The sequence below is a fragment of the Maniola jurtina genome, chromosome 13 (genome assembly GCF_905333055.1).
Source record: "Maniola jurtina chromosome 13, ilManJurt1.1, whole genome shotgun sequence".
NCBI lineage: Eukaryota > Metazoa > Arthropoda > Insecta > Lepidoptera > Nymphalidae > Maniola > Maniola jurtina.
Genome location: NC_060041.1, coordinates 6,629,664 through 6,647,256, shown reverse-complemented (window position 1 = coordinate 6,647,256; position 17,593 = coordinate 6,629,664). Strand labels below are relative to the sequence as shown.

At 35.6% G+C, this 17,593-nt stretch overlaps 2 protein-coding genes and 1 long non-coding RNA gene across 5 annotated transcripts in view; 1 reads left to right on the top strand and 2 right to left on the bottom strand.

The window, feature by feature from the left end:
• The window catches only part of LOC123871441 (flotillin-2), a 229,410-nt gene that overhangs the window by 198,169 nt on the left and 13,648 nt on the right, over nt 1-17,593 (top strand). Inside the window, exons 2-3 of one of the 2 annotated variants that reach the window (XM_045915258.1) lie at nt 9,943-10,037; nt 10,559-10,760. In XM_045915258.1, the coding sequence (XP_045771214.1) occupies nt 9,943-10,037; nt 10,559-10,760 (297 nt within the window). Of the gene's footprint in view, nt 1-9,942; nt 10,038-10,558; nt 10,761-14,852; nt 15,156-17,593 lie in introns of those variants that run through there. The other variant, XM_045915259.1, reaches the window with a different exon arrangement.
• On the bottom strand, nt 504-12,183 carry LOC123871467. The gene is made up of 3 exons (XR_006797272.1): nt 12,173-12,183; nt 8,253-8,255; nt 504-634 (listed from the first exon to the last, which is right to left on the bottom strand). It is a non-coding gene; the product is annotated as an uncharacterized LOC123871467 (long non-coding RNA).
• Nucleotides 775-7,798, bottom strand: LOC123871431 (glucose dehydrogenase [FAD, quinone]). Of its 2 annotated transcripts, none has more exons than XM_045915235.1 (5): nt 7,504-7,798; nt 4,910-4,973; nt 4,091-4,235; nt 2,862-3,032; nt 775-2,361 (listed from the first exon to the last, which is right to left on the bottom strand). In XM_045915235.1, exons 2-5 carry the CDS (start codon nt 4,967-4,969, stop codon nt 848-850), a joined length of 1,890 nt encoding a protein of 629 aa, XP_045771191.1. In that variant the 5' UTR covers nt 4,970-4,973; nt 7,504-7,798; the 3' UTR covers nt 775-847. The 2 variants fall into 2 exon arrangements, with proteins under 2 accessions (XP_045771191.1, XP_045771192.1); XM_045915236.1 differs by having other exon boundaries at nt 4,918-4,973; nt 7,504-7,523.

The window sequence follows — 17,593 nt, the reverse complement described above, 5'->3', positions numbered from 1 at the left end:
TATGGTATAACCAAGGAATATCAATATTACGTTGTTAAAAAATCATTTTTCCCAACATGATATTTGTAGGCGTGAAAAAGTAAAATTAATGTAGGCATTTTTTAAAATAAATAAAATGGTAAAATAGTGTAAATAATGTTATTAATATGCAAACATCAGTTTTAATTTTCGTCCGTCTCTCTGTCCAAGCTTTTCTTGATAAAGCTGTACTTATTTTGAAAGAACTTTTACACCCACCGCGTAAGTATGCCAGACGTCATCTAGGCTAAATTTTTTCTCGCAAAAGCACGATTTTATAGACGCGGACATAATCGCAGGCAGAAGCAATTTTTTACTATAATATTTCTCTGTTATAAATGATTACTCTATATCGTGTGGTCAGTGACGACTGACGACATCAGCTATTTTGATGCCTTTGTGCACGTTTAGGAGGTTTGCTTGTAATTTTAGAATCATTTTTCTATGCACATTTTTACTATATAAATTGTATTAACTGTACCAAACCCTATTTGCGGGATAAAGTTAGTGTAGCGCTTTCTCTGTTACTTAATCCCATACAAATGATAAAGTCAAAAATCTTAGTGGGTGCTATCCATCTTGAGTCACCAACCTATCACAAACGGAACTATGTTTTCTAGACAGCGTTATACTAAATTCGTTCCGCAGATAGGGTATAATGATAGGAGTAAAACAGCGATTATTTTCACATATTTTTGGGAACATTCTTTGTTTAAAAAAATACTTTCATGTGATAATTTACAGCTAATATAAATAAATAAATAACAGTATTATTCTAAAGTAATATTTACAATTTACCTTACACTATATAATATTATTTGTACCACTTTTAATACGCATAATATCTTGACATTCTACGTTTTAGCCAGAACTCCTTGATCATGTCACTGCCCTTCTCTCCGATCATAATAATGGGAGCATTAGTGTTACCACTCACCAAATTCGGCATAATACTTCCGTCTATCACTCTTAGACCTTTTACACCATAAACCTTAAGTTCAGGATCAACAACGGCTTCCGGATCCCAATAAGGTCCCATCTTCGCAGTGCCAACTGGGTGATAAATTGTGCAAGTGTATTGTCTAATCATACATTCCCAAAATACATCAGTGAATTTTGGTATATTGCGGCAGGCCGGAAAAATATGATTATTAAACACAGATGCAAGTTTTTGAAAAGATTTTGTTCTTGATAGAGCAAATGCAATTTTTACTCCTTCTACTAAAGTCTTCACGTCTCTTTCATCAGTTAAATAGTTTGGGTAAATATATGGGTAATCGTAAGGATTTGCACTTCTTAACTGAATATAACCCTTACTCTTTGGACGGAGCAGCATAGGAATTATACTCCACACGTCTACATTATTTACGGGTTGGAATACGGCATTATAGAATTTTTCAGTCAATCCGTGTATTTTTCGTAACTGGCCACCACCATCAGAATTAGTGGCTCCCGATACAAAATGAAATTCGATATCCGGAAAATCGTCTGAAGCATTAACGTATTTTGTGCTGACGAAAGCTAAGCCCTCAACACCCCCCATAATTGTAAGTGGCCCTTCTCCCATTACTGCATACTCCATTAGTGTGCTCACAGTGTGTAGTCTATTTTCGATAATGGAAATTGGTTTGTTTATCATGAAGGCTAACCCACCTAAACCAATATGATCTTGAAGATTTTTGCCCACTTGAAGATTTTGAACTAAAGGTATTCTATGTTTAGCCAACTCTTCTTCTGGGCCTATACCTGACAGTAGCAATAATTGAGCAGAATTTATAGTTCCCCCAGATAAAATGACTTCTTTTCTAGCTCTGATTCGATATAGCATTTTATTTTTTATGTATTCAACTCCAAAAGCTATTTTTGTTCTTGGATCTATCATGACTTTGGTGACAAATGAGTTCATAGAAATGTGTAGGTTCCCTCGATCTTTGGCAGGTCGCAAAAATGCTTTTGCAGTTGAACAGCGACTCCCTCGGCGAATTGCCCCTTGAGCCACCATAAAACCCGTTTGATTCTCTCCGTTTATATCTCTATTCAAATATCCCATTTCTAAACCTGCGTCTATAAAACTCGAAACAAGAGGAGTATGATAAGGTGCTTCAGAAACTGTTAAATATCCTCCAGTACTGTGATATGGCGTTTTGGCTAAATATGGGTTCTGATTATCTTCGGACTTTTTAAAATAATACGAAACATCGTTGTAGCTCCATCCTTTGTTCCCCAGCGATTCCCAAATATCGTAATCTTTTTTGTTGCCTCTCACATATAGCATGTAGTTCAATACAGAGCTTCCACCGAGCACTTTTCCTCGAGGCCAGTTACACCGGCTGCCTTCCATTGCTGTAAAAACAAAATGTTTTTCTTTAAGTACTTGCATGATTAAATTCATACTAATATTATAAATGCGAAAGTGTATCCGTCTGTCTGCCTGTCTATTAACTTTTCAGGAGCCATCCATCGAACTGATTTTGACGTTTGGCACAAAGATAAATTGTATCCAGAGTTTGCATCTCGGACATAGGCTAGTCTTTATCCCGGAAAATTAAAGAGTTCCCCCGGTATTTTTAAGAAAACTAAACTCACGCGAACAGATCTCGGGAATCTGATCCATATTAATACTATTGCGCAAGTGGGTTTGTCTATCTGTTGCTGTTTTTCACGGCCCATCTGTTTAACCGATTTTAGCGATATTTGGTACAGAGATGATAGCTTGCACCCTGAAGACGGCCATATGCTACTTACTTTTTATCCCAGAAAAAAAAAGTGTATTTTTTAACTTTATTTTTTAGGTCGCGTCATCTAATATTACATAAATGCTAGTTTTTGAAAATGTTTCTTACCTAAGCAACTGGTGCTCTGAGGTTCGGTCTTATACTTCCAGTCCAGTTTGCTAAGCTGTAGGTATCCTGCTAGGAGAGGGACATCGGATATTTCCGTTTCGTCACCACCTGCCTCCAATAAGAGCACCTTCCAGTACCCAATTTCTGACAGACGATTGGCCACTACAGCCCCTGAAATATAAAATGGTGTATTTGATTATATTACGTGATAGTAATTCGTCTTGTTTTCTTTAATCTGATTTTTTTAAAGAGCTTTTATGGGATTCCAGTCCCTTCATGACAAACTAAATTATTAACAAACTATAGTATTAAAACTATAACAATTTAAAAATGCTGTTTGTGTTAAAAGTTATGGGTGCTGTCGACGCTATTATGTATAGCTGTTGATATTTCGTTAGGCGTCGACAAAATTTTGAATTGAACGCAAAAATTTAAGTTTCTTTAATTATTTTGGTACACACCAATTGACCATAATCTCTAGATGGATAATTCAAACCGGAACTGTTGCTAAAAGCAGACGGCTTCTTTCTAATTTGTATTCTTTGAGAACAACTGAAATGAGCCGCATGGCCCAGTCCCGCGCTAGTTGCGGTGTATTTAATACATGCGATCAGTTTTTGGTTTCCATTCCTTATAGAGGTGCCATTTCTTATAGAGGTTCGAATATATCTAACTATATAAAACCAGCCAAGTGCGAGTCAGACTCGCGCACCGAGGGTTACTTAATCGGGTATTGTTTTTTCGATATTTTGCACGAAAAATCAAAAACAATTTTGCATAAAAATAAATAAAATCACTTTTAAGATGTACAGGTAAAGCCCTTTCATATGATACCCCACTTGATATAGTTATCTTACTTTGAAAATACTAACTAATTTGTTCATGAACACATTTAAATTATTTGTTTGTGCTATAAGACTACCTGCCTGCCAAATTTCATGATTCTAGGTCAACGGAAAGTACCCTATAGGTTTTCTTGACGACAGACAGGACAGACGGACAACAAAGTGATCCTATAAGGGTTCCGTTTTTCCTTTTGAGTTACGAAACCCTAAAAAGAAAGGTTCTGAATCACACACTGACTGTGACTCATCAATCCCATTCCAAACCCTTGAATATAGAAAGCTGAATTTTTGTTCAGTGATGCTGGAAGGACGTTCCAAATCCTAGGATTTAGAAATGAGGTTCGAATTAGAAATGAGGAGGCAAATCACTTATTACTTACTTACCAGCAGATCCAGCCCCAACTATGATGAAATCATACTCCGACAGTAATCGCGAGTCTGGCACGTCGGCTGGTCTACCTTCAGGATCCGTCTGGTCGAACTGATAGTAAGCTATCGCCGCAACTAACATCGGGATAAACCATGCTACCTGAAAACAGAGACAGAGTCCAGATTAATATTTATGTCATGAGATATTAATAAAATCAAGAAAACTGGTAGAGATCTCGGTGGCTATAATTCATTGTTACACACTGAGTCAGCGAATCCATCCTGTAGGTCCGCTTTGTATATGAAGTATAAAAAAATCAAAATAAAAGTGAAAAGGCACTATCTAGGCTAGCGCGCTCTATCTTAGGCTCAGATATGATCTCAGATGTTATTTGGTGTGATTGCAATCAAGCCCAAGCCTATACAAGGTGTAACCAGAAGGTAAAAACTTACAATGCGGCATTGACTCCGACTGGCCTATTTACAAAAAGTTCGTTGACCTCTAGCGTCAGTCAGACATTTTATGTGCAATATATTGTGAACTTTTAAAAATACAGGATTTAAAAAAAAATTTTTGCTTTTTTTTTTGTACCTTATCAGTAATCATCAGTACTATCACCTGCCTTCGTTTTTGCTAGCGTTCTGGTTAGGTACTCCTTGTATACCTATACTGGGTCTTGAAGCTTAAAATTTTATAACTAGAAGATTTTCTGTTCAACGCAGATCCTCACTAAGAATGTTTTGTGAGGATGAGAAATTTTAATAATGTCTTTAAATATACCGAAACCCACGCCGACGAAGTCGTGATTGTAAATAGTAAAGAAATGATGTTACCTGCGTACCTGCGGCAGCGATGGCCGTGCTTGATATCACGTCGGCCACTATCGAGCTCATCCTTCTGAAATTCGAGATGATGACACACATTAGCTAAATCAATAAATTTCATATGATATGAATTGTGAAAGTTTGTCTTGTCAAGCTCATGTTTTAAAGGTGACGTAAGTATTAGGCTAAGAATAAATAGGCTGTATGTACAACGCTAATTTCCCAGCGCATTTTTATACATCGATGATTATTCCGCTTTCGGAGTTCCGATAGATTTATGTACTCTACATACATGAAGCTTGAAGTAGTTTGTCACCGATGCTTAAAGTAGTGTTTGGCTCCAACTCAATCTGATTGTGCAAATCTAGACCAGACAATGCAGAACTAATGTAATCAATAGGTTTGAAATTAGTACCTACATACATAGGTAGGTACCTTGTTAGTCATATTTTAATTTATTCAACGTATTGACGTACATAAACTGTATTAGTAGAAAGGAAGAAAATAATAGATACAGCAGTGCGGTACAGACACACTGAACGCGTGTACGATTTGTAATCTTTTCTCGATATTATAAAGAAGGAGTGCGAAGTTTGTGAGTTTGTGTGTAAGTCGAGGGTAATCTTTGGAACTACAATACCTGTTTGAAAAAATCTTTCACCATATTTTGAAAGATCCATTATTCTAGATTGGCACAAGCTTTAATTTATGTATCTATTTTGTATTTAAGAGGATAATTGTTCAACCCGGGCTGGGATGCCTTTTAGTGAGTATAATACAGACCTGTATGAAGCACGTGACAATACGGAGCGGATGGTGTAAACGCTTTTGTATAATTTCTGGTATTATAATAGCTTATAATAGAAGTCGCTTTGGACAAGTCGATGCCGCCTACCGTTGCGCGTCGTGTGTATCCAGGCCTTGTATTCGTCAGACAGGATTCGTGTTCGTGATTCATGACACATTGCCTAACTTTAGGGTGACTTTCCATTGAAGCTGAGCAAAACGAAGATGTGTACAATAGACCCATCTGGTTATTGTAAATAACGGGTACGTACCACGACTCATACGATTATTTTAAATTATTATCTATATTTCAACCCACTTGGTCACCCAGTTGTGGTCACCAAGGTACTGTACTGTGGGAGGCTTAGAACTGTCACGGGCAGTATCGAACGAATCGCAAATCATCGTAATCGTGATATTACGCATCCGTTGTTTACATTATATTATTATTGGACACGAAATAGCCTAAAATCATTAAATGAAATGAACTTGTTTATTTCATCTACGAGCATGTGCCTCATGTCAAAGCTCTACCATCGATTCGGATAGGAGATTCTACTGAGAAGAGCGATGATTTATCAGGATATTGTCAGATGACGTGATAAAATTGTCACGCCATGTAACATAATTGTGTTATAGTTATCAATACATAATATGGTTGGTCGAAAACACATGTCTTCGTTCTACTCCGCTTTAGTGGAAGCGCACTCTTACGCGACGAGTCTCGTCACGTCCCTAACATATCGTAAGGCTTTTAGTGGCATACTTCCTTTGACTGCTTCATTCGTCGTCTGACCTGTAGTCTGTATTGTTCCTATGTATTTCTTTTGTTTTACTTTCTAGAAGTTATTCGCACTAGTAGCTTCAAACCTTTGACATTGTTTTTCTTTTGAACATGGGATACGCGTGAATTTACTTTTACATTAGAGCTCTAACCAATGGCTCTAGCATAATAGAGATTTTGGGAGAATTTTGACAATGGGTAATCTACCTCCGATTAGGCTATCACAGCTTTTTGAAATAGATTAAAACAATACTAATTAAGTACAAAGAAGCCGTAGTTGCGCGCGTATGCGTTTGCACTTTGCATATAGAATACTAAGTCGTTCCGGTGAAAATAAGTGTTATACAAGTTACATTAAACCGGCACATATGATGAATATTGATCGTGATACGACTATTCAATTATATGACTGCCCTATATTTTATGAGCTTTGGTTATTTATCTTGCATTAAAATGTATAAAAAAAGATTAGCACTATTTTTCTATTTAGGTGTATGATTATTTATATTAATGACGATAAGCCCCTTTATTAACCTTCAATTAATTAACAAACAGTCGAGATTTAGTATTACCTATTATATATTTCTAAAAGATTCAAAAACTCCATCACAACAAGAGCATCTTTTATTTCATTTACAGTTTTCAAGATGCATTTTTGATACTGCAGTATAAGTAAGTGTATTTTTGAAGTGTTTTTTACCCGCTACACATATAATGTGCTGAAATATTATTTATTAACCAAGCAATTACGTTTTTGATTGTTGAAGTGATTTTTGAAGTTGTAAATCAAGTGAATTGCAATACTATTATTGCAGGTGTATTAAAAAGTTCTTATACACTAAGTAGTATGAGATTTTTTTAAATTACACACACAAGTAGTATTTGTTTGACACTAAGATGCCCCAAAAAATAGATCTATCCCATTTTAAAACTATGTCGGCAAATAATCATGAGATCACAAAAAAAATAAGTTGAAAGACGGATTCGTTGCGTGCGATAGTATGTATTTGGTGGTTATTTTATCAAATCTTACCTCTAATGTCCTATGCTTTCACTCTGACCACAATACACTGAAGCGCACATAGTAAAAAACTGTCGTAGAAAAAACCGCGGCACATTTCAGTCACATTCCGTTTATTTTGTTCACGTTCATACAATCGTTCCACTTTCGCCGTTCAATATGTCGTCTTTGTTTTCGTATATTTTTTGTTTTTTAATTGACTGTGTCTTTTCAACTGACAGGACGGGCAAAATCGCGTGCGGTGTGTAAGTAACGGGCACTTTCTTTGAGCGTCGGAACTCAACTCCATACGTAGACCGTTATGTTGAACACCTGTGAGGAGGGAGTTTGTGTTATCAGATGGGGTTTTTTACATTTATTATTTGAGGAAATACAATATCAATGAACAAAACCATTTCCGATATATTATTTTAATCATATTTAATATTATACATAAGTATTACACGGAAAAATATTTGTTTTTTAAATATGGTTAAGTAGAAAGGTAGATGTTTTCAATATAGCTAAGCAGATAGCTTTTTTTATTTTTTATTTGAAAACCAAACTACCAAAAATTAACTGGATGAGATCGCCTATAATATGTTTAATCAATTTTTGTTATGTGCAATAAAGAGTTTAAAACTAAATAAAGAACTGTCACTTTAGTCTCACGTTAACGTAACGTTAAGATAAGACTAGGCAAAACTATTAGATAAGACTAATAAATTACCCCGTGTAATAAATAATATAAAATGTGCTTAGCTATGTTTGCATAACTATACCGACTTACTCTTTCGTTTCCTGTGAATGTGCTCGAGTTTCACTCCACTATGGGTTCTCATTAAAATAAGTAGGTTAACTTTTGAGTCGAAACATATTTTATAATCTTGACCTACAGGTAAAGATTACAGTAAGCGACCGCGACGCGCGATTGCGACATGATGCATTAGTATCACGTGATTATACAAGGTGTACCTAACCAGAACGCTAGCAAAAACGAAGACAGGTGACAGTGCTGATGATTACTGATAAGGCACCACAAAAGACACTCGAAATAAAAATTTAAAAAATCCTATATTAAAAAAAAAACATCTTACTGACGCTAGAGGTCAACGAACCTTATGTAAATAAGCCGCTCGTAGTCAGTGCCGCGTCGTAAGTGGTGCATTGACCCGAGTTTTGCATGCTTTACACTGCGGGTTTGAAACATACTAAATCACTTTAAACTATAAGATAAGGCAGGTTATTGGCATTGGATTGTGTTAAGGTAGTATAATTAATAACCCTAAGTTTTTGATAGCGTTCCAGTTAGGATTATAATTGTGAAAATTAAGTGTGTAATTTTAATAGATGTTTGTCCCTTCAAACACGTAGCGATGTCAGTGTTCTCGATTGCTCGATTGTGTCTTGGATTGAGTCGAAAACCGCGCGAAAATTAAACAATATGGCAGGATTAAAATGTAATAATTTTCTAACTTTGTGATATTTTGCTTCGTGATTTTTCACAGGCTAGTAAGTAAGCTAGTAGGTAATATATATGAGAAGTCTTTCCACGTGATTTTTCACACGATACCTTAGAAATAGTCAACCGCGAAAGGGTCGCCTAACAAGTCCTTGGGTATAGTAATAGCGTCTCCCTGTCGCACGTCGCGGTCGCGTACTGCAAAGTCTACCTTATCTATTGATGAGGAAGTTGCGGGAAAATAGTAGATACTTACCTGCAAGGCTTTATGTAAGTGATAGTGAAAGCGGAATAGTGTCCTTCTCGGTTGGATAAACTTGTTGGTAAACATAGGGTTAACGCTCTAAAAGCTCTGTCTACTATGCGATTTCTCAGGTCGTTCTCACTAACTAACCAGTTTAAACGACAAAATTGATTAAAAGTTGCTTTAAGAAGAACAATAATATCACAGTGCGCTTTAACAATTGCTCTATATATCTCTACTATTTATTAAAATCGAAGAATGCAAGTGGAATGGTAGGGTTATATCCCAATTTCGATATGAGACGAAAACTGCTTAACTTATTGTTTTAAATTGAAGAGCTGGCGAACAAAATAATGTAATTGAATGAAATAAATTTTTACAGTAGCAAAAAACTGAATGAAAAGCTCATGAAACTTTAGTATAATTATTGTACGTACGGTTTTGATCAAATGAACTTTGGACTCAATTTTAGCACAGTTTTAGGCGTTTTTGCATGGAAACGATAAAAGATTTTTGTATTCAATGATCGAAATCATGAACTTTGGACTGAATTTCAGTACAATTTTAGATCGTGCTGTTAGTTCTGATTGATATTCAGTGGACCGAAAACGTTCGGATTCAAGAAAAAAGTATTTTGGTCAAAAGTGTTATTAGATCGTTTTTTCGCCAGCTCAATTAATGAATGTCTGACTTGTCCATGGCCTTGTCCGTGTCTATGTAGGCTCCAGGACACGAAGCGTTATTTACGGTTATTTCTTGTTTTCAGGCAGCTGCTTCGGGTCCACTCAGAAGCGGACCATTGTTGGAGGATGGGCGTGGGCATGGTGGCTAGTCACAGATGTGCAGCGTATCTCCCTCGAGGTTGGTACAGTTTGGTTTTTTAAAGTTCCGTAGTAAGTAAAGGAACCCTCATATAATTTCATCTATCTTTGTGTCACATATATTTTATTCGGAAATTATTTAAGCTGTAAACTGTAAAATTGAAATCCGGCACAGTTCTAGAAATTTATTACCCGCTACTTAGACGTAGGTACCTTATATATTTCAATATGAAAATGAAAATCTCTCAGGGTATCTTCCTGAATATTAACAGCGAGAAAATAAATTATTGGCATAGAAAATTATTGGTCCCTCGAGTAGGACCTCATCGAATAGTTATTTTAAAATCATTGCGATTTTTTAAGCACTTTTTCGAAAAAACTACTGTTTACGAAATAATAAGCCAAGTGTCAGTTTTACCTGAGTTGAATAATTCAATGAATATCGCAGCTTCTAACTCCTAGACTATTGAAAAATCTTTAACCTTGCATAATTGCTATTGATTTTCGAGTAGGCACTTTGCCAGTGTAAAAGTACTTAGCGGGTATTTTTATTTTTCGCAGGTTATGACACTAAACCCGATGTGTGAGTACGTGGAGACTGCCCAGGGTGTCCCGCTGACAGTCACGGGGGTCGCCCAGTGTAAGATCATGAACGAGGACGAGCTCCTAACCACCGCGTGCGAGCAATTCCTCGGGAAAACCGTCAAAGAGATCAAGATGACCATTCTGCAGACTCTGGAAGGCCACTTGCGTGCTATATTGGGTGAGTGTTAATACAGATAATCCGTTATCTGTGGTGTTTAATAAATCATTGGTGCTGACTGGAAATCCGGTTGTACACAATCTAAATATTGACGAATCTAGGTAGTGAAAGTGCTATTCTTTTAACAATATTTTCTGCGAAAAAGGAGTGTTTGGAATTTTTTCCGAAACCGGGTTTATTAGAATTTTAGTAGTTGCCTATAACACCAAAGATGACCAAGAGTAAGAAGGTATGTTATATAAAATGAATTTCCTAAAAATCCGAATCCGCCTTGCCGTTTGACTTGTGTTGTTTGATAAAAAGTCAGTTTTAGAAGTCTTTGAAGTTTAAAAATGACTTTTTGAGATCGAAGCTTTGCACATGTTAAAAAGAGAAAAAAAAAAGAAGGGTGAGAACAGGTGAGGTTTTAAACATTTTGCTTATTGATTACAGCGCCATCTTACTTTGTACAACCAAAAAAGTAAATTGTAACTAAGCGACATCTAGAGTCGTAGTATAATATTCGTTTAGAAAAGCAAAGTATTATTATCTCGTGATTTTCAAGCTGGTCGGAATACAAAGATTGGTGCATGGCCAAGAAAGTTATGTAAAAACTTCGAATATTTGTATAGACATCTATATTATATATACTCGCTATTCCGAGATATATAAAATTCTTGACTTGAGACTTGAGAACCTATTTTGAGGATTATCTGACGTATGAAATGTTATTTAAAAACTGTATGATTATAATGCATACATTTTAAGTTCTCACCTGCCATTTTAACTTTATGTATCAACTGTCATGTCAAAAGTACGATTTTAGTCCTTATATTTAGAGTTATAACAAGTGTAAATTAAAAATTTATAACACCCCCGATAAGTGAAGGTTACAGTAACTAGAAAAGAGCTGATAACTTTCAAACGACTGAACCGATTTTCTTGGATGATAGCTAAGAACACTCTCGATCGGCCACCTTTCAAACAAAAAAAAACTAAATTAAAATCGGTTCATTCGTTTAGGCGCTACGATGCCACAGACAGATATACAGGTACACAGATACCCACGTCAAACTTATAACACCCCTCTTTTTGGGTCGGGGGTTAAAAATGGCGAGTGAGTTCTCATTTTGCACGGACTATACATGTAGATATTATATCGATGCTTTCTTCCTATACCTATTTATGAGCTACTAAATGATGCCTGATAAATAATTAATCTGCGTGGAGTTTGGTTTTCAAAAATCCCGTGGGACCTCTTTGATTTTCCGGGACAAATGAATAGTCTATGCCCGTCCCTGGGATGCATGCTATGTCCGTACCAAATTCGGCAAAATGTGTTTAATAGATGGAATACTTTCGCAAAGATGACAAAATAAAAATAGAAATTATAAGTAAACTACCGTTTAGTAAGTAGGTAATTTCATGAGCACGTTGAATTCCGTAATTCAAAACCGGTGTACCTCATACATGATTAAGGTATCGGATTACCTTATTTAGCAACAGTATGCTAACCAAATAAAAATATCATTTGAGATTAGTCTCTGTTTATTATTGAGCATATTAGCGGCCGGTCAATTTGTCATTAAGAAATATTGTTATCGCAAAAAACTATCTCTGAATCTGAATGGTCAATCCACAGCGCACTAGAGTTTGCTGCAACGAATTTTTTCATGGAGTAAAAAGACGGCAACAAAACTGGCCAAGCTATTCAGGTTAATGGATGTCTTGACTGTGACCTAAAATAGCCTTCTCTAAGAATCTTAAAGCTGTTGTACTTGACCTCGAGGAGGGTCAACGATCGACAACTTTTCGTTTACAAACTTCCTCTAATCTTCTTTGAATCCATCCATACTAATATTATGAATGCGATTGTCTGTCTATCTGCTAACTTTTCATGGCCTGTTTTACCGATTTTAACGAAAGGGAGTTACAGAGATAGCTTGCATCCCATTCCCGGAGTTAGTCTCTATTTCTGTTTGTAATTTTCGTGATCATTGTAACATAAATGCCCTTTCAGGTTGGTAGAGCTATTTTGAATCAAAGACTTTGCAATTAATAATGAGATGGACTTAAAACTTCTTGGGCAGTAAAATACGCCCTTCGTCACGACCTTCCATTGTGTCCTATCCATTAATCCCTTTATGTTCGGCCCCTAAACAAACAACAGCCACACTCTGCAAGCCCACATTCAGATTATCCTAAATTTTAAATTATCGGTTCTCACTTAAGTAATAATATCATAATCACCTTATCCTACTCATGGCTTTTATTAATACTAGCTGATGCCTACGACTTAGTCCGTGTGGATTTAGATTTTTTTAGATCCCGTTGGAACTCTTTAATTTTTTTAAAGTAGTATATGTCACTCTCCAGGACTTTAACTATACCCATGTAAAAATCACATCGATCTGGTGGTCTGTTGTGATGTAATTAAAGGACTAACCAATCACTACTCATATTATAAATGCGAAAGTTGTTTCTTTGTTGGTTCATACAAATATCAGATCTTTAAGCGTACAGTGTTGTACCTTTTACCTTATCTATAATGTCGCAGATCAGTCTTATTCGGTCGAGTGTTCAATCCCAGGCACGCACTTCTAACCTTTCGAATTTAGGTACGTTTATGGCAACAAAATATTATTTGCTTTAACGGGGAGGGAAATATCGTGAGAAAACCTGCCTGAGAGTTCTCCAGAATGTTTTCGAAGGTGTGTGATGTCTACCAATCCGCCAGCGTGGTGGATTATGGCCTAAGCTCTTCTCATTCTGAAAGAAGACCCGTGCCGTGAGGAGTGAGCCGGCGGTTGATCATGATGATGAAAACGAATTTATTTATTTATTAAAACAGTTAATATTTCTACTGAGAAATAGAATTTTTTAATACTAATAACCACCAAATTTCATTCCAAACTAAACTGTAGGAAGCAAAGCAAGCGAATCATCATTTTAATGCGTAAAATTGCAAAGAGAATATAACTTTTTCCTGACAACATGAAACGTGCTGGGGATCACGTAGGCCACAACAAAAGCTGAGTCGGGGGCAAGAAACTAGTCGTGTAATAGCAAGAAAGGCATCGCTGCAACCTAACGTACTGCCTACTAATGACTAGCGCACTTTTAAGGTAACGAGAAATGCTCCTATTTGCACCTGATGCACAAGGAGTTCTAAACAATGTTACCCCACATGCTAGGATAAGAAAAAAAAGTTTTTTTGGCTCCTTTGTTATGTATGGGAGCCTCCAAAAAAATAATTTAATTAAATTTTTAATTCAATACTTGGTTTTGAGTAAACGTTCTACACCGAATACTAAAATTTCAGGTTTGTAACTCATTTTGTCTACGAGCTACAGACCTGTGAGGTGACACGCGGACCGACGAACAGACAGACCGACAGACAGCAGAGTGACATTAATAGGACTCCGTTTTTACCCTTTGGGTACGGAACCTTAAAAACGATCAGTATTGGAAAACCATAATTTACCAAAAAAAAAATAAAATTTAATTATCTTTGTGAATATAATAAAGCAATTCCCTCATAAGACGATGATTTTACGCAGTAGATAACAGAAAATTTTGTTGGTTAAAAATGATTACAAACTGGAATTTTGCCTCCGTACTAAAATTAGCTTAGCAAACCTGTTTCTAAACCATTTATTTTTGACCCATTAACAAAAATAACTCCGTAAAAATAATGTAATCAGAATTAATTTTAGTTTCAATACTATTATGAGATTAACATGATAGTACGTGATAATGCTAATATTATAGTGTCTGTCTGTCTACTGTTACCTTTTCACGGCCCATCAAAGCCTTAAAACCACACCGACGAAGTCGCCGGTGAAACCTAGGAATAATACAATACCTTTTTAGCTCAAGTTTTACTATACCTACTTTTGTTACATTTTAGCCTGTTTGAGACTGATTTATTTAAATGAGGACCTAATTTTAATTTTTTTTTGTAATAAATAGTCGTAAATAATAGCTTTCAGCTTAAGTATATTATAATCATGAAGGTGTTGTTCGAAAACAACATTAACGCCAGAAGCGGGGAGAATCTCTAACTTGTACCTAAGAACCTCGCTAGAAAACTCATTCAGTTACAACCATTCACAAGTTACAGTCTGCAATCGCAACTAACAGTAAAATAACCTTTTAACTTTATTTGTGTGAAAGAATATTGCGCTCTTCTATTATATGGTAATCCCAAATAAAAGTTTCGAGGCTAACTTGATCTGAATTTTAGGATTTTATAGTAATAAATTGTGTTGAACAGATGATCGCTCGCAAACTATAGTGTTGTGCCTGAATTTTTCCTTTGTTTTTCATTCGTTCAATATCAGTCATGTCATTACTTTGGATGGGGGCTTTTAATCTTGGATTGACAGTTGGAGCTACTTATGCTGTTGTTAAAAGGTAAACTACCTTCAGATTTATTTTGCAGCCAAGCAAGATATCGTTTCAAACTTTACTGGAAAGTAAACCTAGTTAAAAAATCAGTTCAGCCTATAAGGTGACGTACCTCTACATACATAGGTAGATCGACCTAAGTCGTAGATCAAAAAATTCGTAGATTTAATTATATCGGAATAGAATTGTACGCTTTAATTTACATAAATGCCCATATTTGAAAATAGTCCTAGGTACGTGCTGAAAATTAAAACACAGCTCTTGATCCCTTAATCTTATGAATTTTTTGATTCCGTGATAGATCACGATTCTCATTCCATTCCACATAAAATACACAAAAAAGTCGCGTTGGAAGTTAATGGCACATTTACATTCCAAGTTATTATTTTTATAAACGATATTTGAAATCACTTGGTGGCACGGCTTCGCCGTTGGGGGGTAACGAATCTCGGCCGAGGCGGCTCATCAGACGATCAGACCGCAGACAATATAGAAATACATATAATTCTCTAATTGCCACAACCAGGAATGGAACCCGGGATTTACCACTTATAATATACCACAGCGCTCACCTCAACGTCAGGCGGGTCTATAAAAACATTGAAATTCATATGGAGCTGTTAGAGTTTTTATTAGTGTAATATTTAAAACGATGTCCTACAATGCCCACGATTGTTACGATTTCAATGGATTAACTTGGTAACGATTTTCTTATGCTGGATTATTTTAATATTTATACATTGTTTTCTATATTCATAGGCTTTCTTGAAGTTAATTACTTTGTCTCATTTAATTGTAGTTTAACTAACTACCTTGTCCATTTACTTTATAACTAACACCAACAGTTTCTTTGTAACTAATTAATTCAAAGAAATTCTTATTCTAGTCCTGAATCTAAGTCAGGTTTGCTTTCACAGTCAACAAAGGAGCACCACGAAGAGAATCAAAAACAAAGCTCTTAGCCTGGCGATGTTTCCTTTATTTATATATCTGCGTAGTGTCTGTATATTAATCTGTGTTGAATATTGTTCAAAAATAATTTATTTTAGCACCGCTAGTGATTTTTTTTTAGTAAATTAATGTTGTATGGTCGTTGGCGTAAATCTTATAGTGGAAGAGCAAACATTGTGATTTGATACCCGATATACAATTTTGACAGATTAACGTAAATCCGGTGCCTTACACGTTGGGCTCGTAAAATTGGTGCTTTATTTATTATGGCTATTAATTTACTATCATTGTAAAATCTTTTCTTTCTTAGGTACATACATACATCTCCATTGTATTTTTGCTCGAATGCACATTTTCCTCTGTACGGCAAAATTTTCATTCCGAACAAACAATACATTTGTAAAAAGAAAATACTTTTCAGTTTGTGGTACCTACAATGTACGACTACGTTATTAGAGAACGCGGTTAGCGGGACGCGGAGGCTTCAGTAAGTGTTCCCACTTTTAGGAATTTTGCCCTATTTTAGGGCGACTAATATTAGGTACGGCTTAGTGTGTTTTTATATTGACAGGGATTTAGAGTAATTTGCGGTTAAAATTCTGCTTGTAACCCTGTTTTTTTATGCCAATATGTATAATTTTTTGAGAATTACCAAATGGAATAGCTCTAAAGTAGTAGAAATGGTCATAATGAAGAATGTTTTGAGCCTGCATCGCGGAATTATAGCATGTTTTATAGATATGCATACTAATTATATACAGTGGTGGTCATATAATTAAGAACGATTTGAAGTTCCAGTCTTTCTTTATCAATATCATGTTTTATGTAGCTTTGTGTTCCTTCTTAGAAGTAGTTAATTATGTTTTACCTTAGCCACATAAATCGGCAAACTGGATTACGAATAGGAGATATGAAATCGCCAAATATTTTTTAATAAATGTCATTTACTTCCAATAGTAACGAATTCAAACACAGATGTAGCTGGACAAATAATTAAGAACGAATATTAAACTGGTTTGAGAATTACTACAGATGAAACTTAAGTTAAATAGATTACATAAACATGAAAAAATAATCCTTTTAAACTAAAATTGATAGTTAGTGGCATGTCCATAGTTTTAAATTACTGCCTTTCAACGGCGAGGCATTAACTCTATCAATTTTTGACATTTTTCAAGAGAAATAGGGCTCCATTATTCCAAATAAACATCGTAATGCTCTTAAAATTGCTACTATGTCGTTTGATTACACTTTTCTTGGCTTCACACTAAATATTTTCAATTAAATTTAGATCTGGACGTTAGATGGCTAGTCTAAGACAGAAGCTGACTGTGTTATGCAGAATTTCTCAACAGTGTAGGCTTCGAAATTCGGATCATTGTCGTTCTGGAATATCCAAATAGCTGAAAGCACTTCATCAGCATACATTGTTTCTTCCAGTATGATTTTGTATTGGAATTGATCCATGCTTAGGTATCAGACTAACAAGTCCA